This window comes from Callithrix jacchus, chromosome 14, assembly GCF_049354715.1.
Source record: "Callithrix jacchus isolate 240 chromosome 14, calJac240_pri, whole genome shotgun sequence".
Taxonomy (NCBI): Eukaryota; Metazoa; Chordata; class Mammalia; order Primates; family Cebidae; genus Callithrix; species Callithrix jacchus.
Window position 1 is genome coordinate 66,814,005 of NC_133515.1, and position 21,399 is coordinate 66,835,403.

The window sequence follows — 21,399 nt, forward strand, 5'->3', positions numbered from 1 at the left end:
GGGATGCTGCCAGCCTACCAATCACTGTGGGAATTCAAAAAAGGTGCTCCTTTTCTCAAGACACTTTACTACCATCTATCAGGAAATTGTCATAATATACTGATTTTGCTAAAACAAGGCATTTTACTGCCATATGCCAGAGAATTGTTGTAATAATTCCCCACCCCCTTCTCCTGCCCTGGAGCTCACTGTACATGTGCGTGCGTGTTGGAAATCTAAGGTATGTAAAAGATATCCCCTACACCACATACAACAACCCTATATCCCCCCATTAATATCATGGAAGTAGAGAGAGTTGGGGAAATAAAAGCTGAAAGACAGAAGTTATGTTTTTTGCTTTTTTTAATTGAGACAATATGGGGACTTAAAGTTAAAATTACAGAAAATAAGTTACATTTTCTTTACATCTGAATTAAGTAAACCTTCAATTCTGCTACACCAAAATACAAACTCTTTATGCCCAATGTTTTTTATTAGTATTTCCCGTAACACCTTACATAAATATTAATGCATACATGGAAGGAGCCAAAAAGTACTTGTTAAATTAAAAAGTAAATTTTTAGAAAAATTAAAAATTATGGACATACTTATGTATAGTATCACGTACTTCTCCTGTACTTTTACTTCTCCCCTATGTTTATTTGAACAAACCTAAAATTGTACCCATTTGCACCTAGCTAACAACCATAAAAATTTGAAGTTCTCCAGCTGTTTTTAACAGCTGTCCTCCTCAAATATTTTTTTGAGAAACAAACATAGATCTATGTTTCTCTGTTTTTCTGGACTAAAGAGAGATCATCTCAAAATAACAGAACCCTTAAAAACTGAAGACAAGATCAGTCTAAAATAAGTACTTCTTTAAACTCGGGAGATAAGGGGGGGGGACTTGATATCTAGAAAGGTGAAGTACTTTACCTATAGTCACACACCAAGGCTGAGACTCAACACACTGCACAATACAGACTTGCCTCTTTGCGTCTCTGCCTCCTCCCAAAATATACTTTCCTCCCTCTCAGCTTTCCCTTGTCATGCTTTGTAGTTGCTTAATTATCGCTGTCAAACCAAGGCAGCAACTGATGACGCTAGAACCAGAGAGACATCACCCAAAGTTCTGAAAACCAGAGAATCAGATAAACTGCCAGTTTTACCACATCCAAAAAATGCAAAACAAAAGAGAAGGGGGAGAATCAAGAAAGAGTACATTTTCAGTCATCGTAACAGTAGCAAGGAAATAAAAACAAGTTTTCCTTGGAGAAAGATTATATTGGGGGCATCAGATAGAAAGGTAATTCCTCTTGAGGGTTTTTCTTTCCCTTGGAGTTTGTGGGACCTGAAAGAAAATTAAAAAGTAAATCACATAAACAATCACAACATCAACAAACTTACTTCTCTCCTCTCACATAATTATTTTCCCGAACATTGTATACACTTCTTCAAAGAACAAGTCCAATTGGCCAAAGGTCAAACAGGTTTAGATGATCTAGGATTAGGAACCGATTCCAAACTTCAGTTACCAAGCCCAAAGCTCTGAGAAGGAAATCTCCAGGGTTTGCAAATACCCTCTGCTTGGCTAAAGGGCACGAAATCTCTAGCGCTCCCTACAGCTCAGATTTTGAACCCACCTACCACAGAAAACCCGAGTTACCAGATTGGCTCCCTCGTTTCACTTTTTTTTCAGCTCAAAAAAATCGGGTGAAGGTTGGGGTGGGGGGAGGCTGAAACAGCGAACTGAAGGATTAATCACTTCTCCCCATTACATCAGCAACCCCCGCCCTTTCCTCCGAGCACCTCCTCTCCCAGAATCGTGGCTACGCACTGGCGCTCTCTTCGCCCACCCCCAGCTCTATTATATGCCCTGATACCTCCCCATTATCACCCGCCCCGCCACACTCCCCCTTTCCTCTTTCCCCCTCCTAGGCGGGGGAGGGAGGAAACCCGAGAGAGGAAACAGGGCGTTGAAAGGACTTCGCGATAAGAGCGGAGGCCTCATTGGCCGGAAGGTTGTACGGCCGCTTTCCATTGGCGGCCTGGCCGGAATCCCCGCCCCTATTCTCCCCGCCCATTTACCCCTCCCCCGCCGCCCCGCGGCCCTCCCCCGCGCCCCCGGCCAGCCCCGCGGCGGGGAGGGACGGACTGGGCGAGTCAAGGCTCCGGCGGTGTCAATGGCTCCTCCTGCCACGGAGCAGCAGCAGAAGCAGCGGCGACGGGGCTGAGGAGGAGGAGGAGGAAAGGCTCCTTTAAGGAGGAGGAACGACGACGCCTCTTTTCCCCCTATCTCCTCCCTTCACACTCATTTCCCCTTCGCCGAGGAGAGAAGGGGGGGAGGAGAGAGAAGAGGCCGAAGAAAGAGAAAAAATTCCTCACAGAAATTTCTCTCAGGGGGTGTGGGGGGGAGGAAGAGGGGTAAAAAAGAGCCGGGCGCCCCCTGCTCCCTCCCTTCTCTCCCTCTTTTCTCCTTCTCCCTTCCTCACCCGCCCGCCCACTCCCCCCGCCTCCGGAGACGCCGCTCGCGAGTCGGCGGGACCGGGATCTGTCTCCTCAGCCACCACCGCCGCGCTTCGCTTCAGGATCCCCAAGCGGCGGACGCCCTTTCTTTCTTTCTCGCTCTGCCCGTCTTTCTGTCTCCGTCCCTCGCGGCCGCCCCGCCCGGCGGCCTCGGCCTTCCCGGTGCGTCAGGCCCGCCCGGCCGGCCTCGCTCGGTCTCCGTCTGTCTCCCCGGGCCTTTCTCCGGACTCGGGGTCCCGCTCGCCCCCTCCGCCCTCAGGGTGTCCCCTTCCCCTCGCCCCCTCTCCTTCCTCCCCCCTCTCCCACTCTCCCCACCCCCTTCTCCTGCCCCGGAGCTCGCTGTGCGTGTGCGTGTGTGTGTCCCTCCGCCAACGCCGCCACCTCAGCCCGGCAAATGAACTCCGTCCGAGCCGCCAACCGGAGACCCAGGCGAGTGTCGCGGCCGCGCCCGGTGCAGCAACAGCAGCAGCAGCCCCCGCAGCAGCCGCCGCCGCAACCGCCTCAGCAGCAGCCGCCCCAGCAGCAGCCTCCGCCGCCGCCGCAGCAGCAGCAGCAGCAGCAGCCTCCGCCGCCGCCACCGCCGCCTCCGCCGCTGCCTCAGGAGCGGAACAACGTCGGCGAGCGGGGTAAGGCCGCGCTCCCTCCCAGCCGCCTGCCGGCTGGGGCACCGGGGAAGGGAGGCCCGAGCGGGCGGGGGCGGCCTGCGCGCCCTGGGGGTGGGAGACCCGAGCTGAGCGGAGGCGGGTCCCCCGGTGCCGCAGTGTCAGCCCGGGCCAGGCCCGGCCGGCAGGAAAAGCCGCGGCTTCCCCACTCGCCCGGGTTCTCGCTCAGGCCGCGCTTTGTTTGGTTTCGGGGGTTCGGCACCCTCCACCCCCACCCATCCTTTTGGCTTCTCCGCTCCCTCACGGACCCCGCGGGAGTCTGTTGGTGGCCGGGAGGAAGGCGAGTGGCGTGATTTCTCCCTTTTCTGCCGCCTTCCATGGTTTAGTCTGCCTCTTTCTAATGGTAGGTGGGGGGAGCGACTGGGAGCGATCCGGCGGTGGGGTTGGCTGGGGAACTTGTTTTCCCCCTTTTTTCTGTGCTGGCCTCCCCGTTCCTGGGGAGGAGCGGGAGAGGGGAATCGGGGTGGTCTGTAGTGTTGGCCGGGGAACTTGTTTCCCCCGCCCCCCTCCCTCGTCACGGGGTAGGGGGAGCAGTGACTCCTCTCCCAACCCCACAGTGTTTGCTGCGCAGTTTGCCTTTAGTTACAGAACCCCTGGAAAGGACCCGTTAAATCAAGACCTTTAAATAAATAAATATAGAATCCATCGGCCATTTCCAGCCCCCTCCCTCATGTGCAGTGCAGTTACCTTTCCGCTCTATCGACACCCCCTCGCCTGTCCACCCCTAGCGACCCCCCATTGCCGCGGTGCTACTCTCCGTTTCCTAGTGGGGTTTGATCGCCCCTTCCTTAGAACTGACCCCTTGGGACATTGTGTGTGTATGTGTGTGCGCTCGCGTGCGTGTGTGTGTGTGTGTTGTGTCCAAGGCCTAGTGAAATGTGTCATTTGGACCCAACTGTGCAGCACTGTCTGGTAACCACCATTGTCTAAGGGCTGAGGCTCCCCGGGGTTGAATTCCTGCTTTAGCAAAAATAATGTTCAGTTCTACTCGGATGATGTGGTTATTTGGGGAGATTTATGAGGTGGGGGTGTTGCCCCTTGGTCTCCAAACATAAACATTCTCTTTATTAATTAGCTGTTCGCAGTAGGGGTGGCGGTCAGAACTGTATTTATGTGTACGGTTGTTGTTTTAAGGAGGACGAGAATTGTTAGGAGACATTTTAGTTGGTGGATTAAGGTTAATTTTATATGCGTTGGTTGTCACACTTCCATTGATAAGGGGATTGAAATTAAAGGTTTTTTAAAATTATACATTATTTCTTTAAAAATGGTTCATTGTTGTACTTGATCAAAATATTTAACAAATGAAGAAGGGAGATGTTAATCGGAAGATAGTTTAAAGGGCTTTCATTAAGCACTGTTAAAGAGTCTTAGAGAAAGCAGTGTGCTATATGTTGCTTGAAAGAATGTGATGTTTCAAGGCAGTTAGAGATCTTGTGCAACATAATTGGTAAATGTGTTTTGTGTTTTTTCATTATGCGTTTGTAATTTTGGGGGTAAATTAAAAAAAAAACTGTAGTCTCATTATTTTCTTTCACATGTATATCAGAGTTCTTTTGATGTTCCATTCAAATAATGTTTGTCTTCTTCCAGAATTGGCACGGTGTGTAGTACAATTGACAAATTTTTTAGAGAAAACAATGACACTCGATTCAAATTCTACCATTTAATATTAAGGATTCTCTCGCTACAGTAAGCCTTTCCAAGATGTGGTGATTGGTTAATAACATTAACATTGGATCAAAACGTTGTCAGGCAAACCTAATTTAGTCCCATTATGTATTTTAAAATGTTTATTTTGAATTTCCATTTCAAGATTTGTGTATAATTTCAAACTTAGTTGATGTAATTTTCTCTCGGACACTTTTATTCGTTTGTTCAAAATTATCAGCTACTGAGGTTTATTTCCATTCCTATTTGAAGTAAAGTGACTTGGTTGTCGACAGTCACATGCCAGAGTGTCAGTTTTCTTCTCATTGATGTCCATAAACTGTCAAAAGTATTTATGAATCCAAATTTCAGTATGTACCCAACCAAATGGTAAATGATATTCACTGTGGAATTGTTTCTCTGCAGCTAGTAGAAACCGTTCTGGAGTTTCTATGTTGGCACAGAGGGGAAAAGAACTTTAGGGAAAATAGTATGAGCCTTTCAGAGGGCTCGTAAATGGCCTGAAATTGCATAAAACATTAAGATGGATTAGTAAACTAAAATAATAAAGATGTTGCCAGTCATATGTAAAAATGTTATTCTTTGAAAATTTGTCATTTTAATGACATTTTTTAAATGATTCATATGATGATCAGAAGTTAGCTAAGAATACTTTAAAAGTTTTATGGAGCATGCAGAGTGTCACTTTCTAGTTTGTAAAAGAGGGATTTTGTTATTTGTTAAAGATATGCTGGGTTTAATCACTGTAAGATAAAGAACTAAAGCTAACAAGTGTTTGTATGTGTGATGTTTTTATTTTTATTGTTTTACTTTTTACTATTAATGGATATGTAACTCTTGCGTTAGGATCTTGGATAGAGTTACATAATAGTGGATCAGACAACTTTTCAGATAGGGAATCAAAGTGAGACTCGCTGTTTTAAGACAAACCAGTTCAGACTATGTAAAATCATTTGTTTTATATAAAGATGTATTTTAAGTTCTTTAGTGTTAATAAAATAGTTACAGTATGTTTTGAGGCAAAAAGTCTGTCAGAATGGTTTTTAGCTGCTTACTTGCCCACAGGTTAATTGGTATAAAAACTTCCTTGACAACACTTTTAAACGTATTTACATACACATACCCATGTGTATATGTATATGTGTGTATATTTGTACTTATGTGTGTGTGTGTTATGTGTGTGCATACATTATGTATGTGTGTGTGTGTATATACTTTCTTTTACATGTAATGACCTGTGTTTGAAGAAGAAAGAAACCAGACCCTACAGATTAAAATCTTATGAGGATTTTTCAAAGCTTTCCATGAGGGAGCATTTCTTACACCCGGCGTAAGGAAATATTGGCCTGGATATTTCATGGAATGTTGTGTTCACTTGTTATCTAAAATGATCAGCTACCTGAAGACTAAATACTAGACTAATCATTTGCTTTTAAAATTTCTTAAATTCCTGAGTTTGGGATTTCACGTACCACATTAAGCTAGTAGAATTGTATTTTATAGGATGGGTGCGGTGGCTCATGCCTGTAATCCCAGCACTTTGGGAGGCTGAGGCAAGTGGATCATGAGGTCAGGAGTTTGAGACCAGCCTGGCCAACATGGTGAAACCCTGCCTCTACTAGAAATATAAAAAATCAGCCAGGTGTGGTGGTGGGCACCTGTAATCACAGCTACTCAGGAGGCTGAGGCAGGAGAATCTCTTGAACCCGGGAGGCAAAGTTGTAGTGAGCTGAGATCACACCATTGCACTTCAGCCTGGGTGACAGTTCAAGACTCCATCTCAAAAATATATAAAAAATTGTATATTACAGAGTGACAATTTGGTAATATATTTCAGGATTTAATGAAACAGTAGTGTGGGATTGGAGTTTTGATATTCGTTTTGTTTTAAAATTCTAAAAGGAGTTAGCTTTTGCAGCCTGTTCTGGTGAATTTGTCATCTTTACTGTAGGAATTTATTTTATAATTTTTTTTAGACATATGAGTAAAGCTTACAAGTCTACAGAAGTGCTGTGTGTTCTCATCAGTAATTTTAAGTTGTTAAAATTAATTACTTTGAATTGAGGTTGTACCACTATACTCCATCCTGAGCGACTGAGACTCCATCTCAAAAAATAAATAAAATAAATTACTTTGAGTAGTTAATATTTCCACATAGTCTAAAATAGAAGTCCCCTTTGTACACCTGCCTCCAGCTACTAAATTATCCTACCTGGAATCAAATAACTATTACTATTTTCTCATTTATTACCTTTTAATAAAAGATGAATTTGGGTTCTGGGAATAATCTTGATGTTTTGAGAGTTTTTGAAAATAGATTTAATTTTTTTTTCTAGTTATTGGAAAAGTCACAGAACTGTTTTGAAGTGCTAAAAATTTAATTGTGATATTTATAGTTCAAGAAATTTAATGAATGCATTAATAGATTTTGCTATTCATTTATAGTCCGAACTAATCCTGTAGAAAAAAAAAACCTAGTCTCTCTAATGCCATATTCATGGGATGAAAATCTTACCTATGACAGTAGAATTCTAGGGTTTTTAAAAAATTGAAATCATTCAGTACATATAATATTACATAAAATATTCCTGGTGGGGAGACACACACACACACACACACATACATACACATATAGATATATTTTTTTCTCAACACTGTACTGATGAGGAATGAGCTATATATTTATAATATGCAGCAGCCAGGACATTCCCTGCTGTTCTTGTCAGGAATGCTAGTTATACCTTCTTTGGCACTGTTCTAGCTCATGATAGCTTACCTTCATGGATCATCCGCAGTCTTATTAGAGGAATTCTGGACAAGGAACATGATTTTTTTCCTGTTTTAGGAAGTAAGTACTGTGGGGTACAACTGTCTCATCTGGTGGCTAACCCTAGCAAATGTATCTGGGGAGGGGAGACAGTGCCACCCAACATTTTTGGTGCAGGAAGTATGGGAGCTGTAAAGAAAGCCTATTTTCTCGCTTGGAACTTACTTGAGGGATAGAAATAGAGTAATGTTGCTATGAGTGTTAAAATTCTGCTGATGAGGCCTAAGAGTTGTCCTCCTGCTTTTCTCTGTTTACTGGAAATCCTGACAAACCCAAGGAAAGGCCATCCAGCTTGGAAACCTACTAGGTAAAGCAGGAACCACAAATAATTCTTGATCTGTTAGTGAGAACCCCTGGTTTGAGTATTTTCTATTTTTTTTCCCTCTGTTTCAACTTTGAAAATAACCAGTCTATAGTAATTAGCTATTTCAATATGAGGTTTCCTATTGTCCCCATCCCTGCCACCCGGTTTATCCCTGATACTAAAGTTACTCTTACTTTGTGTCTGTTTTGTCCCACTTATCTTTGAAGTATTATTCTGTTTTAAACCTTCCAATTCACTAATTTATTAGACCTTTGAAATGCATTCTTATCTTGCAAAGAATTCTAGTATGTGACTTTGTTGGTAAGGTATTCCCCAAATTACAGTTTCTACTCTCTGAAAATAAAATTATGAAGATAGGCTATAAGGAACGAGATAGTATGATGTAAAGAACTCAGAGTTAAAGTTAGCTAGATCTGAGTTCTAATTTTGACTACACATCTGATTAGCTATTTAACATTTGGTAAGTAGTGTTAACCTCTCTGAGCCTTACTTTGTAATCTTTCAGGTGGGGATAACACCTTGCCTTATAGAACACTTAGAAGGATGAGAGATAGTAAAGTACCTAGCGCATGATAGATGTTTAATAAATGACAGGTCTTTTAAATATTAAAAAAATAAGATTGTATCAGCTGTATATAAAACTAAAGCAAGAGATAAAATGTACATGAATTGTTAAAGAGTTTCTGGCATACCCCAAAATGCAATCTAGATGACTTGTAACCTCAGAGAGATTGATTTCTGTAACCCTTATTATATAAGGGTTATACTTTATTATGTAAGGTAGATTTTTATTATGTATTTTTTTTTAAATGAATAAACATTTAAAAGTTATACAACAATGAAGATGTAGGTAGCAGGAAATAATTTCAGAATTGATTTGTATCACTTAATCTTTCTATAAACAAGGGAAGATAACAAAATACATTTGGCAGAATGTGTGTATAACTTTCAGGAGATGCAGTAACCTGGCCCTTGAAGCAGATCTGTCCCCTGTCCTATACCATCTGTCCTATTGGATTTGGCTACACTAGTCTGATTCTATTGATTGTTGATTTATCTGGTTTCACACTTTTCAAGTAATCTTCTGATTATAATTTTACGTCTCATGTAGATTTGTCTCAAGATGAGTCTGCGCTGATTGACCAGCATGTTTTTCCAGTGTGTTAATGAAACCATTAAGCACTCATTATACTAAGAAGGGTAGATTTCCCCTGAATTACTCATAAGTTATGAATAAAGGTTATTAACTGATTTTAGCTCATGGTTATAGGCTGGACTATTTCAGGAGGGGGAAAATGTGAGTTAAACTAGTTTTAGACTTCAGTGGTAATTTTGACTGGTTTGCGGGCTAAATAAATATTCCTTTCTCACCATAGTTTGGTGTGTTTCTTATATGTGTAGCTTGGAGTTTTTATATATGTTTGGCTAGCACAAGAAATGTGCTTAAACTTAATCCTTAGAAAATAGAGAAATGAAACCAACTAACTTCCTTTACATGATTTATTTCAGTTGAAGGCAAATATCAAAAATATTTATTTTACTTTGAAAATGAATGTATTAATTACATTCTTTTTTAAATACCCCAAATAATATAGCACATTAAAGCAAGTGAGTTCAATATGTTAATTGCTTGCTCTCCCAGTTTCTAAAAACCCCATTGTTAAATGTTCTGTTCTTTGTAACAAATGGAAGATTATGGGGTTATATTCAAAAAGGGGAGAAAATTGTTAAAAGCTATTCTTCCATATGGTGATTAAACCTTAAAAAACATTGAGGAATACTTTCACACCCCATGAGAGAAGAGGTGTCATTCATCTTTTCTTTGGGTAAAGAGAACTTCTTTAACCTACTTTGGTTTAGATACAGTAGTGCTTTTTTGTATCCAATCACTGGTTTTTCTATCTTGCATTCATAGTATATAACATACTGTATGTAAGAACATGCAGCTTTATGAGATTGTAACACTTAGGAGGAAAGGGGATGGGAAAGAGGAAGAGCATATAATTGTTTCTTATTCCCTTGCTATATTTTGAGATGGACAACGTTGGTATGTATGTCACTAGTTACTGTTTCTTCATAACTTTTTGTAAAAAGAAAAAGCTTTAAAGATAATTAGAAGTGAATAAAATATAACAAATGAAAAGTAGGAGTCTTTCCAGACTTCTGTCATAATAAAGAAGAAAGATTAAAGAAGATACATTGAAAGAAATATGAGTTAGAATAAGGCACTATATTTTGAAAGAGTTTTTTTTTTAAGCCTACAGCACCTGGTATTCCCAGGCGGTCTCCCATCCAGGTACTAACCAGGCCCGACCCTGCTTAGCTTCCGAGATCAGACGAGATCGGGCGCGTTCAGGGTGGTATGGCTGTAGACTGAACAGTATTTTTAGCAACATGTTCTTATGGTAAAGAAAATTATGGACTTGCTCACTTTTTTGAATATAAGGTCAGCAGTACATAAAAGTAGCCACTAAACTCTTCACAGTTTTGTGTGAATGACTGATACCTTCATAATTTTCTGAAAGACATTTGCATTTTAAGAGACTGATTATGATAACTTGTCAAATTTTGGTATTTTAGGCCAAGTAAAAGAGGGAAACGAAATTAAACAATTGGGCTGGACATGGTGGCTCACGCCAGTAATTCTAGCACTTTTTGGGAGGCTGGGGGGGGTGGATTGCATGAGCCTAGGAGTTTGAGACCAGTCTGGGCAACATGGCGAAACCCCATCTCTACAAAAAATACAAAGTTGGCTGGGGGGTAGTAGCCCAGGCCTGTAGTCACAGCTACTCAGGAGGTTGAGGTGAGAAGATCACCTGAGCCCAGGGAGGTCAAGGGTGGAGTGAGCTGTGATCGTGCCACTGCACTCCAGCCTGGGTGAGAGAGTTAAGAACCTGTCTCAAAAAAAAAAAAAAAAGAAAAGAAACGATTTGGGGAAGGACTTTCCGGGTAGGAGTGATTCTTCAGAGGCAAATAAGGTATTGGGGAGGGGCAAGGCAGAGGAGTGGGAAAGTAGAGGATTCCTGCCAGAATCAGTTTATATGTTTATTTCTTTTCTTGATCTAATTCTGACTTTTAAATTTTTCTCTTAAAGTTTCACTTTCTTTTTTTTTTTATTGTGATGGAGTCTCACTCCTAGGCTGGAGTGCAGTGGTGCAATCTCATCTCACTGCAGCCTCTGCCTCCCAGGTTCAAGCGATTCTTCTGCCTCAGCCTCCTGAGTAGCTGGGATTATAGGCACGTGCCACCTATAGGCCCAGCTAATTTTTGTATTTTCAGTAGATAGGGTTTCACCGTGTTGGTTAGACTGGTCTTGAACTTCTAACGTCATGATATCCCCACCTTGACTTCCCAAAGTGCTGGAATTACAGGTGTGAGCCACTGCACGTGGCCCTAAAGTTGCACTTTTAAAAAAATATTCAAAAGACCAATTATGGGTTGAGCATTGTGAGGGAGAGAAGTAGAGTATGTATGGATCATTTGCATTAGCAACAGTCATTTGAATTAGAAACAGTCTTTAGTTTTTAAAAAATAAATGGGCTATATACATTTGAAACTATGTAGTTAAGGCCGGACATGGTGGCTCACACCTGCAATGCCAACATTTTGGGAGATGGAGATGGGCGGATCACAAGGTTGGGAGTTTGAGACCCGCCTGCCCAACATGGTGAAACCCTGTCTCTACTAAAAATACAAAAAATACCCAGGTGTGGTGGCGGGTGGCTGTAATCCCAGCTACTCAGGAGGCTGAGGCAGGAGAATCACTTGAAACCAGAAGGCAGAGGTTGCAGTGAGCTGAGATCATGCCACTGCACTCCATCCTGGGCCAAAGAGCGAAACTCTTTCTCAAAAAAAAAAAAAAAAACTATATAGTTATTTAAATTGTGGAAATAATTTTTATTAACGTTCTTTAAGCTTTTAATTGAAATATGGAAATTCATAAATCATCAGTGTACAACTTGATTACTTTTCATGAAATGAACACATCTGTGTAACCAAAAATACCTAGAGCAAGGAATAAAACACTACCGGTATCCCAAAAGTCACCCTTGAAGGGCCTTCCAAGTCACCACTCCCAACCCCATCTTTCTGATTACTTGGATTGTGTTTGTACCTGTTTTTGAACTTAATGTAAATGTAACCCCCCAGTACATATTCACTTTCTTTTTTTTAATTGTGTTGGAGTCTCACTCCTAGGCTGGAGTGCAGTGGCGCAGTCTTGTCTCACTGCAGCCTCTGCCTCCCAGGTTCAAGCGATTCTTCTGCCTCAGCCTCCTGAGTAGCTGGGATTATAGGCACATGCCACCTATAGGCCCAGCTAATTTTTGTATTTTTAGTAGAGATAGGGTTTGTGTCTGACAGAATTCTCCCTTAATATTTGTTTGTGAGCTTCATTCATATTGTTGCTTGTAGCATTAGTTATTGTTCATTCTTGTTGCTGTTTAATATTACTTTGTATGAATATACTACAGTTTATCCTTTCTACAATTGATGGACATGGGATTGCTTTGGTGTTTGGCTGTAAGGAGTAATGCTGCTATGAGCATTCTTTTTTTACTTAATTTTTCTGCATTTTTTTTCTTTATGTATGTGAGCTTTCTTATATATATAATACATTCCCTATGAGTTTTATACCTCAGCATATACCATTGCTGATATTTTCTCAAAGACAAAATTTCCATTTACAATAAATGGAAACTAAAACAGCTTTCAGATGTATGAATGTGGCATTTTATAATTATGTTGCTAAAATAATTGACTGGAAATTATGATTTTATTATAAGTATTAGTGGGGTTTTTTTGAGTCTTTTGGTATCCTTTAGTAGTTCAGTCTTGAGTCTTACAGTGTTAATCTTTTCCACAAAAAAACGGGAGGAGACTGCCATGTTCTTTTCCATTTTCATTTTTTGCAGGTAGCCACATTTGTTATTAAAATATTCTGGGTTATTGTAAACATTGTTTTTGTGCTAAAATTTTTAGTCTATAGATTTGATTCAAATAAACATTTAATAGTTCTTTTAAGTTTTTGCAAGTATACAGTGTAAAAATCTAAGGAACTTTTTTTCCTAATAGGTAGTTTATTCACTAATTTAATATTACTTTCCTTTTTTTTTTTTTTTGAGACGGAGTTTCGCTCATTACCCAGGCTGGAGTGCAATGGCGCGATCTCGGCTCAGCGCAACCTCCGCCTCCTGGGTTCAGGGAATTCTCCTGCCTCAGCCTCCTGAGTCGCTGGGATTACAGGCACCCACCATGCCCAGCTAATTTTTTGTATTTTTAGTAGAGACAGTGTTTCACCATGTTGACCAGGATAGTCTTGATCTCTTGACTTCGTGATCCACCCACCTCGGCCTCCCAAAGTGCTGGGATTACAGGCTTGAGCCACCGCGCCCAGCCCTTAATATTACTTTCATTTCCCCAAAGATTGTAGCTCGGGTTGCTTTGAGGAGGGGAAGACATCTTTTTTTTGTATTTAAGAATTTCAAAAAATACTGTGGGCTTTAATGTATGATTCTGGGCCTTCATTCCAAAAACTTGCCTCCTTTTGCTGCTAAAGTGGTGATAAGTGATTTTGTTCTCCATTTAAATTTAGAACCTGTTTCTTACTCCTTTAAAGCTTATCTTTTTAACAATTATGAAAATATTTTGCTGTTATTTGGACAGTTATTTTATTTCTAGTTTTCTACATATTCTTGGCTACTCTTTATTGTCTTACGGTAAGCTTATATTAAAATGGTGAGACTTGCACAGAAAAATTGGGGCACATTTTGCTTTTAGAGATGTTTTTCTAGCCCTTGACTGGACCTTTTCATTTCTGGTGTATAGGAGGAAGGTGGAAAAAGTACCTCTGCCTAGCATCCTTGATAAGTAAGTTCTTCAAGTGAAAGCTTGTACTAAAGTGCTAGTGGCATATAAACTTCTATTACTCACAAGTATCCCCTGAAAATGACAGATGGGGTTCTGTTCATCAGGAGCTACTTGCTTAAAATTGATGACATAGTAGCCTTAGATAGCAAAGGTGGAACATTTCATTATTTCACATTTGCTCTTTCAGGACTTAACCAGTCAGTCCCATGTTAATGCTAACAGTTGATCTTTCTTATCCACAAAAAAGAAAAAAAAAAAAAAAAAAAAAACAGCGTGGCAGAGACTGCCCTTGCTTTCCATTTTCTTTTTTCAACACGTAGCCACATTCAGGAAATGTTGCCATTTACTGAACATTATCCCTAAGTTTAGGGATAAGGAGTCTGAGCTGCTTCAGGGTGGCTTTTATGTCTTCCCTTTGTCCAGAGTGGTTTCTTAATCTTATTTCTAAATTAGAGGATTTTTGAATAAGATGACTTCTGAGATGCTTTAAAATTCTCTCTGTATCTTTTGAATTGCCAGTGTAAATCAGCAAGATTTGAATTTGTTAGATATTACCATACAAATGTAGTTCTTGCCCTTGTGGAATCTTACGTTAAGAAACTGAGTTCAAAGAAAATTTTAAATTAGTATGAATTGCTAGTAAGCTTGTTGGTTTTATTTTCATTGTCTTTTTAAATTTTTTCTTCTGACAAGTAGAAATCAACTTTTGTATTGAATAGATTAATAATTTATCTCCTGAGCCAGCCCATGTTTTCCTACCTCAATGAGATACATATATATGTATACATATATGAGATACATATATATGTATACATATATGAGATACATATATATATATATATATATGAAGGACTGTGGTTTATAGATACATACATATTTCTAAGGATAGAGATACATAGATTTGTCTATCTGCGTATCTCTAGTATACGTGTAGTTTATATATATTTATAAAACAGTGGAGTTTTATTTGTAACCTTAGCCTTAGACTGTTTGCAAGACCAGCAGAATCTGTTAAGAGAGTTTTCTGTGAAATACTAGTAGATGAAGGCTTTTTATGACCCCCACAGTCTGGTATACATTCTGCCCTTCAATTAATTAATTAATTAATTAATTATTATATTTTTTGAGACAAAGTTTTACTCTGTCAGCCAGGCTGGAGTGCAGTGGTGCAATCTCAGCTCACTGCAGCCTCTGTCTCCTGGGTTCAAGTAATTCTTGTGGCTCAGCCTCCCCAGTAGCTGGGATTACAGGCACGTGCTACCACGCCTGGCTCATTTGTTTGTATTTTTAGTAGAGATGGTGTTTCACTATGTTGGCCAGGCTGGTAATTATTTATTGAATTACCTTTGGACCACACTTCAAAAGTTGTTGTAGCCTAGCGATTAAGTTATAGCATTTTTATGTAAGTGATTTGAAAAAAAAAACCAAGATTAGAAAATTAACTGCAGAGTTGGGGTTATTCATCTTGTTTTTGTGGTATTAGCTTTTTTCATTTTGTTAATTGTTTTGGCTGTGTATCTAGAAATTGAAGGTAGGCTGACAGGTTCAAGTTATATGTTGCTAGAATCTAAGCAACCTCAATTGCGGAGATAAAACAACACTTTGTTTCCTCATAAGTATGTGTAATGCCACATTGCAAATAGTAGTTGTAACTTCCAGGATACCTTTGTGAATCTTTCTGATTCTACATTGTAACATGTCAGAGGAAACCTATACTCTATTTCTGCATCATGTGGGAACCTTTAGCTGAAATAACTAGAGTTGAAAAGCTGAGCTGGAAGACTCAGGGAGTCTTGACTCCCTATAGGGAGCTTGACCAGAGTATGTGAAGTTAAGTCGCTGGTTTTAGGGTGCTAGGAAAGTGTTACATACCAATCAAAGACTTGTTAATAACACATGCAATGAAACTGGGAATATACCTTTTTGATTGGGTGAAATGTCTAAAAATTTTTGGTGAAATGTTAACTAGTATCTTGGGATGGTGGTGGTGAAGTGATTTTTTTTGTTATTCTTTTTTTTTTTTTTTTTTTGAGACGGAGTTTCACACCCAGACCGGAGTGCAATGGCACGATCTCGGCTCACCACAACCTCCGCCTTCTGGGTTCAAGCAATTCTCCTGCCTCAGCCTCCCGGGTAGCTGGGACTGCAGGGGCACACCACCATGCCCAGCTAATTTTTGTATTTTTAGTAGAGACAGGATTTCACCTTGACCTCGTGATCCACCCACCTCGGCCTCCCAAAGTGCTGGGATTATAGGCGTGAGCCACCACGCCTGGCCGATTTTTTGTTATTCTTTTACATTTCTTTGCTTTTCAAATACTGTATATGGAATCTACAGGGAGGAAAGCTTCGTGACATTGTCTTTGGCAGTGATTTCATGGATATAACACCTAAAGGATAGGCAACAAAAGTAAAAATAGACAAGTGAGACATCAAACTAAAAAGCTTCTACACAGCAGAGGAAGCAGTCAACAAAGTGAAATGACGTCCTATGAAATGGGAGAAAATATTTGCAAACCATATGTCTGATAATGAGTTAATCTCTAAAATATTTAAGGAACTTTTACAACTTAGTGGTAGAAAAACTAGTAACCTATTTTAAAAATGGGCTAAAGACTTTACAATAGACATTCTCCAGAGAAGATATATAGATGACAAGCAGGTATATGGAAAAAGGCTCAACGTCGTTAATCATCAGGGAAATGCAAATAAAAACTACAATGAGGTTATCTTCTCACCCCTATTAGGATGACTGTTTAAAAAAACAAAGGAGCAGGGCAAGGTGGCTCACACCTGTAATCCCAGTACTTTGGGAGGCTGAGGCAGGTGGATCACGAGGTCAGGAGTTTGAGTCCAGCCTCGCCAATGTAGTGAAACCCCATCTCTACTAAAAATACAAAAAAATTAGCCAGGCATGGTGGTGGGTGCCTGTAGTCCCAGCTGCTCGAGAGGCTGAGGCAAGGAGCATCGCTTGAACCTGGGAGGTAGAGGATGCAGTGAGCCAAGTCTGCACTCCATGGTGACAGTGCGAGACTCTGTCTCAAAAAAAAGAACTACCATATGATCCAGCAATTCCACTTCCAAGTCTTTATTCAAAAGAAATGAAATAAGGTTCTTGAAGAAGTACTAGCACTCCCATGTTTGTAATATCACTATTCACAATAGCCAAAATGTGGAAATAGCCCATAACATGTCCATCGACAGATGAAGGAAAAAAAGAAAATGTGGTATATACATGCAATGGAATATTATTTAGTCTTAAGGAAATTCTGCAATATGCAACATTGATGTACTTTGAGGACATAATGCTAAGTGAAATAAGCCAGTCACAGGCAAAGACTGCATGATTTCACTTAATGAAGTTATCTAAAATAGTCAAATTTATAGACTCAAAGAGTGGAACTGTGGTTGCCGGGGGTGAAAGGAGGGGAGAATGGGGAGTTACTAGTCAGAAGACATGAAGTTTCAGTTAAGCAGAATGAATAAGTTCTGCCATACAATATTGTACCTGTAGTCAACAGTACTGTATTGTACACTTAAGAATTTGTTAAGGTAGTATTCATGTACGAGAATAAAGTAAAACTAAAGAGTAATAATTTGGCAGGTGACTCATGCCTATAATCCCAGCATGTTGGGAGGCAGAAACAGGGGGATTGCTTGAGCCTGGGACTTTGAGACTAGTCTGAGCAACATAGGGAGACTTCATCTCTACAACCCAGTGTGGTGGCACATGCCTGTGGTCCCATCTGCTCAGGAGGCTGAGATGGGAGGACTTAAGCTCTGGAGGTCAAGGCTGCTGTGAGCCATGATTGTACCACTGCACTCCAGCCTGGGCAACAGAGCAAGACCCTGTCTCAATAATAATACTAGTATTAATATTATATTTTTTTGAGACAGCATCTCACTTCGTCACCCAGATTAAAGTGCAGTGGTGCCATCTTGGCTCACTGCAACCTCTGCTTCCCAAGTTCAAGCAACCTCTTGCCTCACCTCCCAAGTAGCTGGGGTTATAGGCGCCCGCCACCACACCCAGCTAATATTTTGTATTTTTAGTAGAGATAGGGTTTTGCCTTGTTGGCCAGGGAGGTCTCAAACTCCTAACCTCTGTTGATCCACCCGCCTCAGCCTCCCAAAGTGCTGGGATTACAGGCGTGAGCCACCATGCCTGGCCAATACATTTATAATTCTGATTGTGATGTGAACTCATACTACTTGATTGATGACACAGTATCCATGTAGGGCATTTAAAATTTGAATAAAAGCTTAAATGTTACATTTTTTAATTCGGGACATGTGCTTTAAATGCTTCTTAATTTATAGACATCTGTGGTTTTATTCACAGCAACTTTAGGATGATAATTGACTATATTATTTCTAGTAAATTAGGATAACTGATAATCAGGAAGTCAGTTCAGAATTAAAAGTAGACCACACTCAGTGGCTCATGCCTGCAGTCCTAGCATTTTGAGAGGATGAGGTGAGAGGGTCCCTTAACCAAGAGTTCAAGACCAGCCTACCAACATAGTGAGACCCCTGTCTCTGAAATAAATAAATAAATAAATAAATAATAAGAATTAGCCAGACCTGGTGGCAGGTAGTGTAGTCCTAGCTGCTCAGGAGACTGTTGCAGGAGGCTTGCTTAAGGCTCTGAACCGGTGCTTCTGTCTTTCCAGGGTAAGTTTGCAACTGTAGCATAAACTTCCTTTTGCATCAGATAATGTGATTATAGTAGTAAATATGTACAAATATTTTGCTCACATGCCTGCTGAATGACAGAAGATGGAAATTTAGTGTGCAAATGAACTGGATAATGAGAAAAGAGGAATTTATTGTTGATCACAACAGGTGGCTATTTTTTCTGAAGGTACCCCAGTGGTATAGACTTATGTCTGTTTAATAATTTTAGTAGGGAATATTTTCTTTTTGTAAAACTGAATTTATCTGTGAAGCAATTAATGACTGTTAGTTTATTAGGTTTTTGAAACAGATTGCTAAGGAAAATAATCTCAACATCATTGGTTAAAAAAACCACACCTCACTTTCTAAGAGGTTTTCTAAGAATGTTTGGGAATAAGTAGGAACCATTTTCAAAAAATGTAGGACTTTGAAACGTAAATTTAGTTCTTAGATTTTTGGTTGACTCATCTCACACTCACTTGATTAGTTGTCTGACCATCTTACAGGCTTATTATAAACCTAAACCAAGAGAAAACAAGTGTTTTCCTGAGAAAGTACACTAAAAAAAAACCTTCATTACATGAGATCAACTAAATTTTGTTGTTTTTTGTTTTTTAAGTGGAAGCTACTGATGTGGTTAAGGAAAAATCAGTAAGTATAGATTTTAGGGAGTAGTCTACATGGTTTTATGAAGAGCCAAGAGCTGATCACAGATGCATTTAATGTATTTCTCTGAAACAGTGACTTTTAGTAGCTGAAGAAGGAACAAGAGCAACATAACCAGATTTAAACAAAGCTTTTGTTTTTCCATGAAGCAGTCATATTGGTGTTGTATCAGTTGGGGGAGAGTTTTAAGAGTTATGTTATATGAAAACTATAATTTATTTTTAAAAAATAGTGCTAGCCATTTGCACATGGATACTTAGTGAATGATTGTTTCTGTTTTCCTTCATCTTCTCTGGACCAAGGTGTGTTCATATAATTACTAATTTACATTATTGAACATATTAAATATGTTAATAGATGATTAAAAACTGGGTGAGGTTAAGTGCTCAACCAAGAACAAATCAAGTTACTTTGAATAACCTGTTTAAAAAAAAAAGCAGATGTGTTTTAATCTGTGTGGAAACAAAAAAAAATGAGCAGAGTCTTTGAACTATCTAGGTAGAACTAAATGTAGCAGATAGGGGCCACAGTTAAGGTTCTGAACTGTGTGTGGGGGTGCATGGGTATGTATAAACACATGATACTGTATCATAGCAATAAGATCTGTAAGGGAATGGCTAAAAAACTTGCCTTTTTTTTTTTTTTTTTTTTTTAAGACAGAGTTTTGCTCTTGTTGCCCAGGTTGGAGTGTGATGATGAGATCTCGGCTCATTGCAAACTCTGCCTCCCGGTTTCAAGCAATTCTGCCTCAGCCTTCCAAGTAGCTGAGATTACAGGCATGCGCCACCACCAGCTAATTTTTGTAGTTTTTAGTAGAGGCGGGGTTTCAGCATGTTGGCCAGGCTGGTCTCTAACTCCTGACCTCTTGATCCGCCCATCTTGGCCTCCCAAAGTGCTGAGATGACAGGCGTGAGCCACCGGGCCTGGCTGAAAAACTGTCTTTATGGGAAATTTTAAGTGTTATTCTAAAAAGAAACAGGCCTAAAAGTAACTTAACCTTTCAGAGTAGTTGAAAGTACTTTTTAAAAGAAAAAGATTGCTCAGCTATTTTTTTTTTCTATTATATGCTCAAAAGATAGCAAAAGAAAATGAATTTAAGTTATTTAGAATGACATAAGAACATCTGGTAAATTCTAAAATGGGGCCCTAAAGAAGATTATATCCTTTCTTTTTTGGTGTAAGCTTAGTTTAGATATTTTAAAATTATCTCGGAGATGGTTAATTAGTCAGGAATGGTATTATAGAATATTTGAAATAGAAGGAACTATTGTCCCAATTATTGAGGTTTATTCAAAGGGATGTTTGGGTTTAGAATCCAAGTCTCCAGATCCCAATCAGTAATGATAACGTTACCTATTCTTGTTCCAAAATTGTATCATCATTTTAGTCATTTTTCATTTTAGTGAGTTGTTGGACCTATTGATCTGTTGATAGTTCCCAGGGGTAGATGGGAGCATGGAATACTCTCTCAAAAGATATAAGTGCCAGGCACCCTAGAAATTCTTAATTAAGTGAATAGAAGAAAGAATACAGATATATATAATCTTAATATTTTATTTTTTAGGGTTTTTTTTTTTTTTTTTTTTTAGACAAGGTCTCACTCTGTCGCCTAGCAGGAGCACAGTGGCACAGTCACTGCTCTCTGTAGTCTCAAACTACTGGGCTCAAGAGATCATCCTGCCTCACTCTCCCCGGTAGCTAGGAGTATAGGTGTGCTCCACCAAGCCCGGCTAATTGTTTTTTTTTTTTTTTTGAGACAGAGTCTCAGTCATTCCGGCCTGGAGTGCAATAGCACAATCTTGGCTCACTGTGACCTCTGCCTCCCGGGCTCAAGTGATCTTCCTGCCTCAGCTTCCCAAGTAGCTGGGACTGCAGTCATGTGCCACCATGCCTGGCTAATTTTTTTATTTTTTATAAAGACAGGATTTCACCATGTTGCCCAGGCTGGTCTTGAACATCTGAGCTCCAGCAATCTACCCACCTCAGCCTCCCAAAGTGCTGGGATTTACAAATATGAGCCACCATGCCTGTCCCCACAAAGTGTTTTATAGAGACAGGGTCTTGCATTATTTCCGGTTGGTCTTGAACTCTTGGCCTTAAACGATCCTCCCACCTCAGCCTCACAAAGTGCTGGAATTACAGGTATGAGCCACCAGCACGGGACATAGAATTTAAAGGGGAAAGCCAGTTATTTTGTT

The 21,399-nt window shown here is 40.1% G+C and overlaps 1 protein-coding gene, 1 long non-coding RNA gene and 1 other non-coding gene across 6 annotated transcripts in view; 1 reads left to right on the forward strand and 2 right to left on the reverse strand.

Annotated features, from left to right (window-relative positions):
- Positions 1-324: 324 nt before the first annotated feature.
- LOC144579307 (uncharacterized) lies at positions 325-1,937 on the reverse strand. The gene is made up of 2 exons (XR_013526627.1): positions 1,646-1,937; positions 325-1,330 (listed from the first exon to the last, which is right to left on the reverse strand). It is a non-coding gene; the product is annotated as an uncharacterized LOC144579307 (long non-coding RNA).
- A 160-nt stretch (positions 1,938-2,097) lies between these two features.
- Positions 2,098-21,399, forward strand: part of FBXO11 (F-box protein 11) — a 100,922-nt gene continuing 81,620 nt past the window's right edge. For 2 of the 4 annotated variants that reach the window (XM_078349398.1, XM_078349399.1), the window contains exon 1: positions 2,098-3,131. In XM_078349398.1, the coding sequence (XP_078205524.1) occupies positions 2,900-3,131 (232 nt within the window). In that variant the 5' untranslated portion in view covers positions 2,098-2,899. Of the gene's footprint in view, positions 3,132-3,264; positions 3,511-21,399 lie in introns of those variants that run through there. The other 2 variants (XM_078349400.1, XM_078349402.1) reach the window with 1 other exon arrangement.
- LOC118147478 (5S ribosomal RNA) lies at positions 10,246-10,364 on the reverse strand. Its single transcript, XR_004733938.1, has one exon. It is a non-coding gene; the product is annotated as a 5S ribosomal RNA (ribosomal RNA).